The 16,492-nt window shown below is 35.7% G+C and overlaps 5 protein-coding genes across 9 annotated transcripts in view; 2 read left to right on the top strand and 3 right to left on the bottom strand.

Annotated features, from left to right (window-relative positions):
- LOC106343054 (solute carrier family 40 member 1) overlaps positions 1 to 6,058 on the top strand; it is an 18,009-nt gene extending 11,951 nt beyond the window's left edge. Inside the window, exons 1-8 of one of the 5 annotated variants that reach the window (XM_013782176.1) lie at positions 2,836 to 3,082; positions 3,352 to 3,509; positions 3,779 to 4,126; positions 4,196 to 4,669; positions 4,773 to 4,944; positions 5,328 to 5,465; positions 5,552 to 5,662; positions 5,817 to 5,998. In XM_013782176.1, coding sequence (XP_013637630.1) covers positions 3,355 to 3,509; positions 3,779 to 4,126; positions 4,196 to 4,669; positions 4,773 to 4,944; positions 5,328 to 5,465; positions 5,552 to 5,662; positions 5,817 to 5,984 — 1,566 coding nt within the window. In that variant the 5' untranslated portion in view covers positions 2,836 to 3,082; positions 3,352 to 3,354 and the 3' untranslated portion in view covers positions 5,985 to 5,998. Of the gene's footprint in view, positions 1 to 2,835; positions 3,088 to 3,347; positions 3,510 to 3,778; positions 4,127 to 4,195; positions 4,670 to 4,772; positions 4,945 to 5,327; positions 5,466 to 5,551; positions 5,663 to 5,816 lie in introns of those variants that run through there. The other 4 variants (XM_013782178.1, XM_013782175.1, XM_013782177.1 and 1 more) reach the window with 4 other exon arrangements.
- Positions 6,059 to 6,119: 61 nt separating this feature from the next.
- LOC106343055 lies at positions 6,120 to 6,934 on the bottom strand. Its single transcript, XM_013782180.1, has 2 exons — positions 6,672 to 6,934; positions 6,120 to 6,252 (listed from the first exon to the last, which is right to left on the bottom strand). Exons 1-2 carry the CDS (start codon positions 6,801 to 6,803, stop codon positions 6,127 to 6,129), a joined length of 258 nt encoding a protein of 85 aa, XP_013637634.1. The 5' UTR covers positions 6,804 to 6,934; the 3' UTR covers positions 6,120 to 6,126.
- Positions 6,935 to 7,456: 522 nt separating this feature from the next.
- LOC106337141 (probable WRKY transcription factor 33) lies at positions 7,457 to 9,943 on the top strand. The gene is made up of 5 exons (XM_013776193.1): positions 7,457 to 7,815; positions 7,977 to 8,165; positions 8,255 to 8,700; positions 8,792 to 8,953; positions 9,313 to 9,943. The coding sequence occupies exons 1-5, from the start codon at positions 7,573 to 7,575 to the stop codon at positions 9,701 to 9,703; spliced, it is 1,431 nt and encodes a 476-aa protein (XP_013631647.1). The 5' UTR covers positions 7,457 to 7,572; the 3' UTR covers positions 9,704 to 9,943.
- Positions 9,944 to 10,192: 249 nt separating this feature from the next.
- LOC106340332 (CBL-interacting serine/threonine-protein kinase 22) lies at positions 10,193 to 11,806 on the bottom strand. Its single transcript, XM_013779216.1, has one exon. It carries the CDS (start codon positions 11,804 to 11,806, stop codon positions 10,523 to 10,525), a length of 1,284 nt encoding a protein of 427 aa, XP_013634670.1. The 3' UTR covers positions 10,193 to 10,522.
- A 2,253-nt stretch (positions 11,807 to 14,059) lies between these two features.
- On the bottom strand, positions 14,060 to 15,580 carry LOC106340315. Its single transcript, XM_013779197.1, has 3 exons — positions 14,979 to 15,580; positions 14,564 to 14,891; positions 14,060 to 14,480 (listed from the first exon to the last, which is right to left on the bottom strand). Exons 1-3 carry the CDS (start codon positions 15,476 to 15,478, stop codon positions 14,244 to 14,246), a joined length of 1,065 nt encoding a protein of 354 aa, XP_013634651.1. The 5' UTR covers positions 15,479 to 15,580; the 3' UTR covers positions 14,060 to 14,243.
- Positions 15,581 to 16,492: the final 912 nt, after the last annotated feature.

Below are 16,492 nucleotides of genomic sequence, written 5' to 3'. Positions count from 1 at the left end.
TGGATAAAACCGAAACCCGATTGGGACCCCGAATGCCCAGGCCTACTGCTTCCCTTATATTGGTGTTGTGTAAGCTGGGCTTTTATTTGTGATGCCTAGTTGGTCAGGCCCATTACAACCTTAGATATGAAGACAATTATTGAAACAAAAACCGCCAAATATTTCACAAAATAGAAATTCAAAATGGATAAACACGTCTTTCTGTATATATGTTTGGTCATCATTGGAAAGATTATATACAAACATTGGCGCACAAAGATATATATTAATATGAGTATCACACCGGAAAGAAAACATTTTGAGTAGAGATTCAAAATCTAATAGAGGATGAAACCGTAAAAATTCGGACCAAGAGACATGAAGGGTCAAACACATCTCTACTGTCTCACTGAAGGCGTCAGCCATCACTCCATGATTTTCGTTTATACAAATGTTTGATTTTGTCGTATGGTTAATAGACGAATCTGCCAAATTATTTTGAAAGACAACAATATAGTTTAAGGAAGTCATGGACACAAATTTATTGAAAAGATTAGAATATGTTAAGTTTAATCAAGTATGAATCAACATTTTGAAATCGATAACCTGATTAATATCTGAAATCGAAACTAGTTTGGACTCAACCATTGCACATGTAACTAAACCTGAACCGAATCAGATTAAACCCAAACTGAATCTGACCTGAATTTTTATAATATCTAAATGGGACTAAAATTCATGAACTCAAAACCCGAAATTCGAATAAACCTGAACTAAAATCCGATTGGTACCCCCATTGCCCAGCCTTATTAAACTAAGACAATATCGAAAAAAACTAATCCAAAAAGTCAGCAGGTGTACTTGGGCTTCAAGAGATTTATTAAACCTGAAAAACTGAATCAAACCATATCCGAAGTTTCAAACAATTTCAATGAAGGTTTAAAATCATGAACCAAAAAACTTAAAATAGTATAATACTAAAATAATAACCAAGGAACCCTAATCCAAAAAAGTAGCGGATGTACACGAGTTTCAAGAAGTTTATTAAACCAAAAAAAAACTAACAAAAACCTATCCAAACTTTTTAACAACTTCAACGAAGCTTTAAAATCATGAACCAAAAAACTTAAAATAGTAATCTATAATCTGTGAATTTGCTCACTTATCATCTTCTCCATGATTTTAAGATAAGTTATAAGTTTAATTCATTTTATTATTTAAAATTTATTTAAATATATATATATATATATATATATATATTTATTTATTTATTTATTTATTTATCATGATATTTTAGATAGTTAATAAACATTAACCTATTCAACCGATATATATATAATATTATTTAAAAATATATATTTTAATATATACACTTATCATGAAAATTAGAAATTTTAATTAATAAATACATATTAACAATATCTACCAATAATATCATAATTACACTTATCTTATATTTAGTTTATGCAATGACTAATATTAATAGCCAGTTTCCCTGTATTTTTATTTGAAATATAATCCAAATAATTATTTTAATATTAAAGTTAAGATTAAAGGTGAAGCATCATTGAAAATATGTTGTAAAATATAAATTATATACTTACATTAGATAATATATATATATATATATATATATATATATAATATTAAACAATTATATTCCTATCCTGAAACAAATTAATTTATATTTTTATAAGACGAACTTCAAAAACAATTAGGCTAATAATGATTAATGTTATCAAAATAATATATTTAAAACCAAAATAGTAAATATTATATAAATTACAAAACGAAAATTAACTTAAAATATTGAAAATATATAGAATCATGAAAAACTATGATTAAATAACACTAAAAATTGACAGATAATAAAAAATAAATATAATCTAAGAGAATACAGGGATAATATTTTATAATTCATTATTTTTGTGTTTTTCTATCACTGTTTTTAAAATCTAAATTGAACATGTTATGTGACTTGAGTAATCCTTTAGAAGAATCAACTGTATATAGACATGAGAAAAACAGAAATCACAAAAGTATAGTTCTTGTTCTTGGAGTGGAGCTGCCTTTTGGTATGTGTTGGATCAATTTGGGTTAAAAGGGGTAACATAGCATCGTACATGCTAATGGGTGGAGTTGCTGCTTGAGGTTTGGCTTGTGGATGTTTGATCTTGCCGTCATCCAGCAAATGCAGGTTCTTCAAAACATTTTTATTTCGGTTTTATAACATTTTGGTATAATGTATAATCTGTCAAAACATTTTTATTTCGGTTTTATAACATTTTGGTATAATGTATAATCTGTAGAAAGTGAATTCTCTAGCTGTACATGAGACGGATTTTAATTGGCAAAAGAGTATATTTTCCGTAATCTCTGGAAAGCTGCTTCAAAGGCTTTGCCAATGGCACAAGCGTTAGTAGTTTGGTAAATGATGTCTTGTACAAGGCGTGGTGGCCAGCAATGAAGACAACGCTGTCAAGAGCGTTCGAGGCATGCTTTATTTCCTTGAATGTTTTCTCGACGACAAAAGCCTTCCTCTGTTCTTGATCATGTAATCCGGTGGTGTAAAATGATCGTTTGCACAAAAAAGGAAGATCACGATTGCACTACCATCAGCTTAAAGTCTAATTTATATTTGTTTTACAAAGTCCAATTTATAATTGTTTTATAGAGTTAATAATTGACAGAATCTACTTTGCTTAAAGACCAAACAAAAAAAAATAAAGTGAAAAGAATCTTTTTTTTTCTACACTCTTATTACTTCCTCAACCACACCTTGCTATTGCCACTACTCTTTTAACACAAGTGGGGATATTTGTCATTATTCCTTCGTTAAAATTGATATCACCAATGATAACAAAACTCTTATACTTCTTGAATCACTTCTTGCTACTGCTACAACTCTTTTTAACACAAGTGGAAATTTTTGTTATTACTCCATCACAACAATTGACATTGTTTTTCTTTTTTTTTTTGTAAATTAACAATTGACATTGTTGATATCACAAATAATAACAAAACTAGCCTTCAAAAAGCAATTCTGATACTGTACGATTCTGTTTCCATCATTCATTCTCTCAAGCTCGTGTGAGGCGCAGAAGTAAGGTTCTTGTTTCATTAGTATTTGAGAATTTTCAGACTGATGTATTGCTAGAATTATCGTTTTTCTTTTTGGATTGATTTATTACTAGAAATTATCGAGATGGATTTTCTTCGATGAATGATTTTGTTGTTGCTGTAACATATTCACACACATGCAAATGTTGTTCTGTAAAACGCTAAAGTAACAACATAATTCACTTTGGATTTTGGAAAAGTAAAACACATGCATGATCCATGTCTATGTTCTGAAATATTTTTCTCTGTCAGAAAATGGAGAATGCGACAGAAGCGGTGACGGTTGTTCAACAGGATGAAGAACGTGACGTAGAGGGACTAGGGCAGCCACAAAACCCACCACCACCCGTACGACGTCGTTTCGTCATATCTCTTTACGTGGGATATTTTCTTGCAAGATGGGGTGCCAGGTTAAATATAAATTAATAAATAAATATTTTCATCTCTAACATTTTTTGTTTAGAACTGAAAAGGGTAAAATTGTGAATTAGTCTTTTCAGTAAAATATTAGTTCTTTTATTTTATGCTTTGTTGGCTTAGTTGATTTGAAATCTCGAATAATTTCAAAGTTGGTTTATAAAAGCAAAAGAGAAGAAAAAAACACCTTATAATGTAAGATCATTTGAATATGGTGGATACACTTCAATTTTGTAAGTATGAGTTTCTTCTTCTGATGCAGAACTTGGGAATTCTCAGTTGCTTTGTATATGATCTACTTGTGGCCAAACTCTCTGCTTCTTGCGGCCATATACGGTGCGATAGAGTCTGGTTCTTCTGCGATCTTTGGCCCCATTGTGGGACAATGGATCGAGGGACTGGACTACGTTAAAGTTCTTAGACTCTGGCTCTTATGTCAGAACCTCTCCTACATCATTGCTGGTGGTGCAGTCATCAAGTTGCTACTAGATTACGGTCTTAAACCCCGGAACATCCCGGTCTTTGCAACCTTGGTTGCGTTGACAAATGTTACTGGGGCCATTGGTGTGCTTTCCACACTTGGTGGCACCATTCTGATCGAACGAGACTGGTAATGTTTTTTCACATGATTTATGCATACTGCATGCAATTTTATTTTGCTCTTTTGACTACCAAACAGGGCTGTGGTTATGTCGGAAGGTCATCCACCAGCGGTATTGACAAGAATGAACTCTGTCATTAGAGGCATTGATTTGAGCTCAAAGCTATTGTCTCCAGTCACCACCGGTCTCATCATTAGCTTTGTCTCACTGAAGGCATCAGCCATCACTTTTGCATTTTGGGCTACTATAACCGCTTGGGTTGAGTATTGGCTCTTCATATCTGTGTATAGCGGTGTTCCTGCGATAGCTCAAAGCAATGAGAGACGGATCTTGCGTTCCATGACAAATCCAGTAGAAGAAACAGATGCACCTGTTTCTGTTTATATTGTCCCCGGGACCGAGGAGGGTAACCCACCACGTAGATCCGCAATGCTGAAGGTCTTTGATAGAGTATCCAAGTCCTCTTTTGTTGGCGCGTGGAGAGTTTATATCAAACAAGAAGTTGTACTCCCAGGGGTTTCACTAGCTCTCTTGTTCTTCACGGTCCTCAGGTTACGTTTCTCTTTGTGTTTTGGACTTGTTCACATGTGGATGTCAAGTAAAATGTTTTTGAGTTTCAAGGGTTTATGGGATCTCTTTACTGCCTTGATACAGCTTTGGAACATTGATGACGGCAACATTGCAGTGGGAAGGGATACCTACATATATCATCGGTATAGGCAGAGGAATAAGTGCCACGGTTGGACTGTTGGCTACAGTCGTCTATCCTCTAATGCAAAGCCGTATCTCAACGCTGAGAACTGGCCTCTGGTCCTTCTGGTCTCAGGTATATTATTAACTTGAAACTCCTAATCCATTTTAATGTCAATCACTACATTTATCACAATCACAATATTCATAATAATCATGAAATTATAACATATTTGCATTTAGGTTTTAGATTCTCATGGTTTACTATATATATAAAAAGGTATGTGATCTTTCTATAGAAAGAATTGAACAAGAAGTAATGTGATATTATAAATTCTACAAGTTATATACTATGTACCACATTTTGGTTCATCTGATTGATTATAACAATTCATCTTGTCATTCTTCCTTAGATATCTTATTTGTCAAATGCATTATATTTGAATCTAGTAGAACCTGACCATGTTATGGGACATGAGAAAAACAAAAGTCACAAAAGTAGGATTCTTGTTCTTGCAGTGGAGCTGCCTTTTGGTATGCGTTGGGTCGATTTGGGTTAAAAAGGGCAACATAGCATCTTACATGCTAATGGGTGGAGTTGCTGCTTCAAGGCTTGGCTTGTGGATGTTTGATCTTGCCGTCATCCAGCAAATGCAAGTACGTCAAAACATTTTTATTTCGGTTTTATGGTTATATTCAAAGTTGTAATAACATTTTGGTATAATGTTTGGTCTTAAAAATAGGATCAAGTTTCAGAATCCGACCGTTGTGTGGTTGGAGGAGTCCAAAACTCTTTGCAATCGGCTCTTGACTTGATGGCATACGTACTAGGTATCATTGTATCCAATCCAAAGGTAACAACGTTTCCACTTACATTCTAAGAATTAATATAGACTATAGTTGTTATCAAACCCGTTTTATTATGCTTTAGTTGTTTGCGCCATAATGTAAACGCCAATAGAAACACATAATATGCGTTTGAGGTCATAATGTGATTGTAGTTTTCAGGATTTCTGGATATTGACGATCATCTCATTCTCCACGGTTACGTTATCAGGATTAATCTATACAGTTCATCTCTACCGAATTCGTAACCATATCTTTCACTTTGAGAAGATTCCTTTATTGAGCAAATGTTTGTTCAAGTTTATACTTCCTTCTCGTGGAGAAACATGAATAAATAGTGTGGTATACGTCATACTATTTCTCAAACAATGATAATCAATATCAATAAGATTTGCTTTTTAATTTCTTCTTAGAGTTAAGAACATTCCCTTAGAATCAGTAAAAACACAATTAATTACAAAAAAAAAAAACATTAAGAAGATTGATGAAGCCTTTTCTTGGCGTTCTCTGCTTCATCGGTTGCGTCAACTTGCATTTTTGTCTCTGTTAGATGAGCATCCGTTGCTTCTTTCTCGTTCTTGGCCGTCAACCTCTTTGTCTTTCAAACCAAAAATGTCATGAATTAATATATATTACTCAAAACTTAAAATAAGAAGTCTTGAACAGGTTCTAGTATTTGACGATAACAATATGAAACTATTTGAAGCTTCTATATGTACAACTTGTTAGATAGCAACGCGGATGCAAGTCAGTAAATGCACATAAGTATTTGATGGCTAATAAAAAGAGAGATAATAATATGAAGTACTTAGTTCATTAAGTATTACATAAGCCACCCAAAACGCGTCATGTGATCATGATTCAAGACAATACCATGAGTCTCTGAACCGTGTTAAAACCGGACAGGATATTCCTAAGATCAATCTCTTTATCATATCTTCTCGCGGCTTAAACCACACACTACACGGAAGCTCAAGAAAACTTAACGAATGATAAATGACAATTTTGAAAACGTACCTGGCCGACAAAAAAGGCTTTGACGTAGCTAAGCCCCTCCTTAAACGTCACTGCCATGGATAAACAGCTCGTCTTCATTCGATTCATCAGAGACTTCGACGGCCGTGGTCGCGATGTGTCAGCCTCTTGCATCGGGACGTTAAAACACTGCGTTTAAACAGAGAGATGTTGCAAGCTAGCTACGCAACGAGATGTGTGTATCTCACTTGCTTTCATGTGCAAGAGATTCTTTTTAACTACAAAGTGATTCTGGAAGCAACAAACAATGCCACGTCTTTTGTACGTGTAGGTTGCGAAGGTTACACGCGTGTAATAAAGTAACACGCACATGAGTAAACAAATAGATTGAAACCAAATAGCCGCGCATGGATTTAATAACAACTTTAATTAGGAGGTTTTGCTAATTAACCCACTCCTAATCTTTATTCATGTGCTTTAAAGAAAAGAGACGACCTAACCTAATGGAAAATCGTATTTTTTATCCAAATGAACCGAACCGCAAGAAACTACACGTGGCCGTAACAAAGGCATCCAAAGGATGACGAAAGCATGAAGCTGACGTAAGCCCGCCTCGTTCAAAGTCAAGGACACATGGTCTGACCATCTCCTCTCCTCCTCTTCTTCTCCATCTTCTAATTTTTTCAACGGTCAAACTTTTTATCACCTTCTCAGAAACTACATTTTTTTCTTCATTTATGCCATCAAAAATACAAAACTAACCAATCAGATCGTGCAATATGTTTTATATATACAGACATAACTATCGAAACACAAAAACATTTCGAGAACCATCACATCTCTTCTTTTTTTCTTTCTTCTTTGCCCCCTTCTCCAAGGTCTCCAACTTTCTATAAATATCTTGAACCGGTCTTCATAAAACAAAAACAATTCCCCTTTCTGTATGGCTGCTTCTTCTCTTCTTACTATGGACAATAGCATAACCAGACAAAACATGAATGGTTCTGCTAATTGGTCCGGAATAAGATCATCAGCAGCATCTCTTGAAGATCTTGAGATCCCACCAAAGTTCAGATCTTTTGCTCCTTCTTCAATCTCAATCTCTCCTTCTCTTGTCTCTCCTTCCACTTGTTTCAGCCCCTCTGTTTTTCTTGATTCCCCTGCTTTTGTTGCCTCCTCTGCTAACGTAAAGCCTCCTCTGTTTTTCTTCTTCTTTTCAATTACAGAACTATTGATAGAACATGGGATTGACTCCACTTAGAACCTTTCTTGATTATATAAAAATCATTTAAAAAAATAAAAATCATTCTTGATTATATTAAAACCATTCTTGATTCTATTTTGTAGGTTCTTGCTTCTCCAACCACAGGATCTCTTCTCACATATGAAAATAATCAGAAAAGCATCAACGAGGAAGAGAAGACGAAGAAGAACAACAACAACGTTAACTTCTTTGATTTCTCATTTCAGACACAATCATCAGGAGTTTCTGCTCCGACAACAACAACAACAAACAGTTCTGTCTTGCAGTCACAGGTTTGTTCCTCAACAGCTCCATCTTCAAATACCTTTTTACTTTCATCTGTGTGTTTCCTCAAATTTTAAAATGTTTTTTGTGTGTTCAGGAAACTCGTCCAAACAACAACACTCATCATCAAACTGCATCTTACAATGGACGAGAGCAAAGGAAAGGAGAGGACGGTTACAACTGGAGAAAGTACGGACAGAAACAAGTGAAAGGGAGCGAGAATCCTCGGAGTTACTATAAGTGTACTTTCCCAAACTGTCCAACGAAGAAGAAAGTGGAAACATCTTTGGAAGGTCAGATCACAGAGATTGTGTATAAGGGAAGCCATAACCATCCAAAACCTCAGTCCACTAGAAGATCGTCGTCTTCTTCGTCGACATTTCATTCTGCTGTGTTTGATCATCATGGTGATCACTCTGATTCCTTTGTGATCCAACAAGATGATAATAATACTACTTCTGGTTCTCTTGGAGACGATGAGTTATCGGTTATGAGCAGAGGAGAAGAAGAGGACTGTGGGAGTGAACCTGAAGCAAAGAGATGGTAAAAGATCCACACATCACTCTCTTTTTGAACATTACTTGAATTATAAAGTTTCTTAAAATGTTTGTTTCTTGTGTGTGTTTTTTTTCAGGAAAGGAGAAAGCGAAACAAACGGTGGTAATGGTAATGGAAGCAAGACAGTGAGAGAGCCGAGGATTGTTGTGCAGACAACGAGTGATATAGACATTCTTGATGATGGTTACAGATGGAGAAAGTACGGCCAAAAGGTCGTTAAAGGAAACCCTAATCCAAGGTAATAACTTAAAACATTTGTTCTTGATATCATTACAATAAAGGTTCTTGAGAGTATGTCGTAAAACAAATAATCAAACTTGAAAAAAAACAATAAAGTCAAAGTTCCACTGAGGCAATATCTATCTATTTTATAATTTGTGTATATTGATTATTTTAATGAATATTTTACAATTAATCCATATTTATATAATCTCAAAAGTCTGATATTTATTTTCTCTTTTAAAATTTTTTTTTATCTATTAAAAGTGGTTTTCTTAATTCCAAAATATATATATACGGTGGATCGAGATTTAAGTCACTTTTGGAATCAATAGTCTCACAATCATATGGTTTTTATCATTTAATGAATCTTAACAGAAGCTACTACAAGTGCACAACCAACGGTTGTCCAGTGAGAAAACATGTTGAGAGAGCATCACACGATATGAGAGCTGTAATCACAACCTACGAAGGGAAACACAACCACGACGTACCTGCGGCTCGTGGTAGCGGATACACCACAAACCGACTGGCACAAGATCCTTCTTCAGCACCAATTAGACCAAACGCTATTGCTGGTCACTCTAGTTACACTACTTCTTCTCAAGCACCATATACACTTCAAATGCTGCACCAAAACAACAACACTAGTGCCGGGTCTTTTGGTTACGCTACGAACAATAATAACTTCCTTGGTGGTGGTTTCTCTAGAGCAAAAGAAGAACCAAGCGATGAGTCTTCCTCTTTCTTTGATTCGTTTTTGTCTTGAAGATGTGAAAATTCGTTTTTCATTCTGTACATTTATGCCAGAAAAGGGTTTAAGTACTTACTAGTGGTCCTGCAGATACTAAGACTATAGTCTATATACTCCATAGAGAAAATTATTTCATTTGTTTTTTTTAGTGGCTCATGCGAGGGCTTTCACACGCCTGTAATGTAATAATATCTTTAGTTCGTTTGTACCATACAACTAGTAAAATGGAATAAAGCCAATCAATATTCACATCTATTCACTTTGTACAACGTATCAAACAAGAACATATACATATGCGCACATAAAGAATCGGCATTAACACTACACGCAATGTGTTTGTTTTGTTTAAGTAATTTACTATGCATATTACCACTAATCTTGTGTTTCATAAGAAATGTTACTATGTAACATACACAAATGGTTCTTCCGATTCCAAAAAAAAATCATCAACAAATATAAATCAGTCTTAAATATTACAAACGGTTGGCATGGTCCTTGGCAAAAACAAAAGCACAACTTTGCAAAACACACATAGATCACACATACACGTAAAAATTAGAGTCTTATTCAAATTCTCTCCAATGAATGTAGCAAATAATTTTGTATTATGTTAAAAATATACTTTTGTAAAAAAAAAAAAAGGAATTCCGGTTAGCATTCTTCATTTTATTTTTCTTGTTTTTTTATATACAGAGAAGCCAATCTTCCCATTACTCTCTGCTCCACTGTAAACCGAACTGGTTCACTATAGTGCTTCTCGAATCCTCATTAAAACCGGTTGTATTGTTCATTTTGAAAATTCCGAGTAAAATTGGTTTTAGTGTTGAAACAATTTTACGGACCCCTATTAACCGGTTGGTTAATGATACGACGTAGCTTTCGCCTGAGCTCGTCGGCCCAAGCTAAGCCCACGTCTCTTTGCTTGTTCTTCATCTCCACCATCACCAACTCATCCGTTAGTCTCCGAATCTTCACCACGATGTTCGCCACTCCCTGCGACCCTTCCAGCTTCACTGCTCTCTCCTTCTTCTTCGCAATCCTCAGATTCAACTGCCTCGCAACCTCCACAACCTTCCTCATAATCTCCGCCGGGCTCTCGTCGGAGACGAACTGATCGCAATGATCCGGCGTCACGAAGTTCCCGAACAAACCTGCAAGATTCGCGGTCGACGACGACGCGATCAACTCAAACGCGTTTAGCTTCTTCCCGCTTTCCTCCAGATCGTAATCATCGACTTGAATCCCGACGATTTCACTCGGATCTACTCCGTGGTTGAACCACGGATCCTTTAAAATCTCATCGACGGTGATCCGTTTCTCCGGAACTGGCTCCAGTAAACGGCGGAGAAGATTCATTAGCTCCGGAGAAGTCCACTCCGGCATGGTGTATTGAGCCGTTCGGATTCTCCTGTAGAGTCCCGAGATGTTTGAATCTCGAAACGGCAAGTAACCTGCGTTTAGAAGAAACAAAACGACGCCGCATGACCATATATCCGCTTTCGATCCGTCGTATCCTTTCTTCGTTAAAAGCTCGGGTGCCACGTAAGCAGGAGTACCACAGAGAGTGTGGAGCATCCCATCTGATTTGATCTGCTCCTTCATCGCGCTTAAACCGAAGTCCGAAACCTTCAGATCTCGATTCTCGTCGAGGAGGAGATTCTCCGGCTTGAGATCGCGGTGGTAAACCCCCCTCGCGTGGCAGTACCTCACGGCGGAGATCAATTGCCGGAAATACTTCCGGCTGAGCTTCTCCGTGAATCGGTTGCTCGAGACTCTCGAGAACAGCTCGCCGCCCTTGGCCAGCTCCATGACGAAGTAGATCTTCGTCTTGGTGGCGAGGACCTCGGAGAGGAGGACGATGTGAGGGTGGCGGAGGCGGCGCATGACAGAGATTTCCCTCTTGACGTGCGCCGTGAGTCCGTCTTTCAGACGCTTCTTCTGGACGACTTTGATCGCGACGCTTTCGCGGCCGTTGTGGAGATCCTCCGCCTGGTAGACTTTGGCGAACGCGCCGCTGCCGAGAAGCTTTCCGAGGTCGTATTTGCCGAACAGCGCCGATTTGTTATCGTCTCCGTCGACGTTGACGATGATGGAATCGGAAGAGTCTTCGCCGGCCATTTTTTTAAAAACACTAATACAAAATTGAAAAGACATGCCGCGCGGTGCCTCTTTTTATTAAAAATCTTCAACTTGCCACGTCAGCTAGTTTTAAAAAGTTTTAATATTTATTTGACTTTATTTGGATACAGAAATTAATTTAAAAAAACCATCATATACGACAATTTCAATGCAATACTAATTGGAATTTATATTAACAAGGTTAGGAAGAAAGAGGCTCATTCCTCCTGCCTTATCAAGAAAACAGACATGCTTTTTACTGCTTGTTTTAGGTTAAAGATAATCTCTTTTGAAAAATAAATTCTCAATATTTTCCTAATTAAACGGTTCATGTTCTTTCTTTGTTAATTACGTCGTCAAAAACATCTGTCTTGTGAGGTCAACCAAAATATTCGAATTCCAGGTGGGTTCAGACTTTATAATTATATCGGAGCTGCGAAAACTCGATGTACATACAAAATATATAAACATTCATCATTGACTATAAAAACTTTTATACAACATCAAAAGCAATTTAAAAATCTTTGAATAATATGGAAAACAATATCGTGGATCGACGTTATGTTCATGTAGGTGTTTTATGCTTCACTACTGATTTAGAGGTGATTAAGTTGGTTTAGAGGTTGTTCGAACAATTAGTCATATCTGTTGCAAACAAAATGATATTTCTTTTAACCAAAAAAAAAAAATCTGGTTAGGAAAATGTCAGATCTTATGATTTGGTTTATCATCTCAAGTGAATATATTAGGTTATTGAGAGTATTCTCTTGCAGAGATTTAACTCAAGATATCATTCATCTTGATCTTTATGAACCCCTAAAATCTGTGTGTTTTGTTCTTTTGATTCATACACTTGCGGAGTAAGTAGAATGTGACTTACACTTTACGTTAAAATAGATGATAATGCTCCCATTGCTAAATCAAGTTCAGATAAAAACCAAACCGAAGTACTGAGTTAGTTCCTAAGTAAACCAGACCAGATTCCAAGTAAACCGGGTTGAATATGTGAGGTATCCCTCAACATGCAAAAGACTATTCACTCTTCTGCATAGAATATAGACAAGAGTGGTCGCTTCCATTATAAAGCATAACTTTCTGATTGTGTGTAGTGGTTATTCAATAATGGAGAACTATTGCTATCAAGATCATTAAGGAACATCCGTTCCTCTGGTAACTGGAGCATTCTTTTGGTTTGTGTCAAATACAAAAGGTTTTAAGAAATATCAAAATGACTTTCTTTATAAAACAGAGAAAATATCATTTTCCGGTCAGTAAATAACAATTTAATTGAATGGCAACTATAAATTTACATTTAAATATTGTTTGAACTTCAGTGTCAGCATAAAATAATTATTCTTTGTTATCTGGAAAATAAAAAAAGATTAATAATAGATAAGTCTTGTCATAATTTATTGGAAGTTGGATTCGTGGATCCAAGTCATTTGTGGTTGGAGTAAAACAATATTCAGACCCGTTACGGTGTTGAAAAAGCCAAATTTTAAACCTCACACTTGTTCAAAAACTATTATATTCACAAAATAATGGTAATTAATGAAAGATAGAAAGGCAAAAACTGGACAAGTAAAGAAAAACTCTTGCTCATTCATGTTTTTCCTCATGAATGGGATAACTTTCTTAATGGTATTTGCTATATTGTCACAAATTTAATAACGTTTCGCCAAATTATAATGACTTGTCTATGTGACACCGTCATCTTTTTAAAAAATATGTATTTATATTATATATTTTAAATAGTTTATGTCCTCACGATTAAAAAAATTATGGGATTTTTAACATGGCGATGATCTAGGTACGTATGCCTTCGTCAGTACCATCACAACCATATCCACCGACCACCGTCACCCTCAATCTAGGAAGTTCTTCTTTGCCAAACATCATCATAGTTTTGATTTCCTAAAATATATTAAAATTTTGAGGAAGCGAAGTTCCAAATATAGGACGTTTCAGAAAGAAGAAACCGAAAATGGATGTTTGATTAAAAAATTGGAAGAATCCAAATCTTGTATTGCTATTTTTTCATAAGCTCAATTACGAAGTCTTTTGTGATATATGGCAATGTTTTTTAATCCTAAAACCCATCAAGAACACTTACAACGACAAAAACTGCATTGCAGATTGCTTAAAACAAATACTTTGCGTTTCAAACGTCGATAATTTTGAGTTCAAGCAAAAAAAAAGGACAAACAATTCTATATTGGCATTTAATAAAATGCACAAACATCTTTTTGTGTTGGTTTCTTTTGCTGCCTTGTGTTGGCATTTAATAAAAGGCACAAACATCTTTTAAATATACAAGTACAACCGAAGGTTCAACCTAATACACACTTTATACCAGTCCATAAACATTCAAATGTACGCATGTCTCCCATAAAAATAAGTGTATATATATATATATATATATATGTATTTGGAAATTCTAAGTGGCCGCATGGGATCCATAACTCCAAAAGAACTGGAAGAAAAAGAGTAGGAGTAACGAAGTGAAAATCTGATGGGTTAAAGAGAACGTTTTTGAAGTTTTTGAAACAGAAGCATGTGATAAGAAAAGGGACATGCACTTTAGCTCTACGGAGAAGGAAGTGCGCGAGCCATACACATCTGGATGATAAATGATTTCTCCTTGACGACATTTGAACTCTCCTAAGCTCCATTCCTAGTTTATAGCAAGATTATATCATATAACAACCTTTCACTTTATACGACATATGTATAGTGTTGAAGTGTCATATAACGTACCTCAAGCTGACGACCGAAAGTGACAAGAATAGTATCAGGATCAGCATGGAAAGAAAGTGGACCGCCTTTCCCTGAGTTGACACGGAACTCGCAGTTCTTAGCAGGTAGGTGAAGGCTGAGTGTGTACTGAAGCATTTCTTCGGTCGTCTCTTTAGGCAAAGGAGGGCTTTGCTCTGTAACGTTTTCATGATTGTACCTGTAAACACTTAGAACAGATTCTCCTCTTTGTATCCTCTTATCAGTCTGTCTCCTTGAGTTCTCCACCATTATTTGCCCTAGCTTCCTTGCTACTCCTTCAAGTTTATCAGCTACATTCTCCATTTCTTGGCTGCAACATACGTTCAACAAAGATTCAATCCACCATAGAAATTTGGCCCATTAACGGCCCAATAACGGCCCAATAACGGCCCAATACCTGAAGCAGCGGTATCGTTCCGGTCCGATATACTCGCGCGCCCATTCCATACGTTCCTTCCACGTCCGAACCCAAACGATCTCGTCTCTGTTTCCGACAACGCTTCTCCGAAAACCCGTGTCTCTTCCCTCCAAAACTCCGAAAACCCGACCCGACTCCCTCACGAGAGACCTCATCTCCTCGCTCGATATCCCATGGTAGCTCACGCGAAACGCCCCGAACTCTCTCGCGGATCGCACCAGACGATCCACGGATCCTTCTCTCCTCGACGTCAATAACCGAAAATCAATCTCCGCTGGGATCAGGTGGCGTGAGCCGCAAGATTCACCTCCGGAATGAGATTCAGGGAGCGTTAGCTCGGGAACCTGGATCGATTTCTCTATGATCTCGGTGAGGATCTCGTTCGCAGCGGAACGAGATCCTCTGGCTCTAGGGATCGGTGAAGGAAGAGGTGGTGGTGAAGAAACGTTCAATTGGCTCCTGGTTCGCATCAGAGCCATTGGAAGAGGAGAGAAGGGACGGTTTCAATAATAAAACTCGGCTCCAAGGAAAAAAAAATGGCAAAGAGTTGTTTGATTGTTAGAGAGTCACATTCATCGTGTATTTCTTTAATTATTGTTGTCTTCGATTTTCTAAAGAAAGTGAGGGTCCATTATCTTTTTAGTTATTATGAAGAAAGTATGGTTCTCTAACTTCATTTTAGCTGTGAGGAGATTTGAATATGTCAGATGGGAGAGCTTTGAGAGTTGAAGATATATCCAGCTTGGACTTGGGCTATAATGTGGGCTGCATTAATTGTTTGACCTGGTATAATGTGGGTTGCGAATTAATCTCTAGAACAAGATGGATATCCCTATATATTAATTGACAAACATTTAAAAAATTAGAACTTTAATTTTGTATTAATTAAAAAAAACTCAAATCCTAGGTGGTACTCTAAATGTCTTCTAAATTCCATTTAAAAAAATTATAGAGCATCTAATATAAAATATAGTTTAATCTAATGGTGTCACATTATTCCATAATTATATAACACTAGTGAACATTATATTAATCAAAAATATATGAAGTGTGTATTCTATCCTTAAATAAAAACTACAGAATTACCTAATATGATTTACATATATACGGGAATTAATGATTATGAATAATAAAGATTTGATAACAATTTTTGCATATTTCTTCATTTTTGTTTAAATTTATATTATTAAAAAAACTTAAACAATCACATTAACCATATAATAAAAAAATTATATTTTTTCTTATATGTTATATTTTGAATTTTTTAAAATGACTTTAAATTACAAAAATGAGGAAACCTTTATATGTTATATATTTTTTTAAACGACTTTAAAATACAAAAATGAGGACACCTTATATGTTATATTTTTCTTATATGTTAGAATTTTCTTATATGTTATATTTTGAATTTTTTTTAAACGGCTTTAAATTACAAAAATGTAAGTTTTCCTTAAGTATAGGACTAAAAACATTAAAATGACATGTATCAATTC

The sequence above is a fragment of the Brassica oleracea genome, chromosome C4, assembly GCF_000695525.1.
Source record: "Brassica oleracea var. oleracea cultivar TO1000 chromosome C4, BOL, whole genome shotgun sequence".
NCBI classification, from domain to species: Eukaryota; Viridiplantae; Streptophyta; class Magnoliopsida; order Brassicales; family Brassicaceae; genus Brassica; species Brassica oleracea.
The sequence above is the reverse complement of the archived record's forward strand: the minus strand, read 5'-3'. Positions and strand labels throughout refer to the sequence as shown.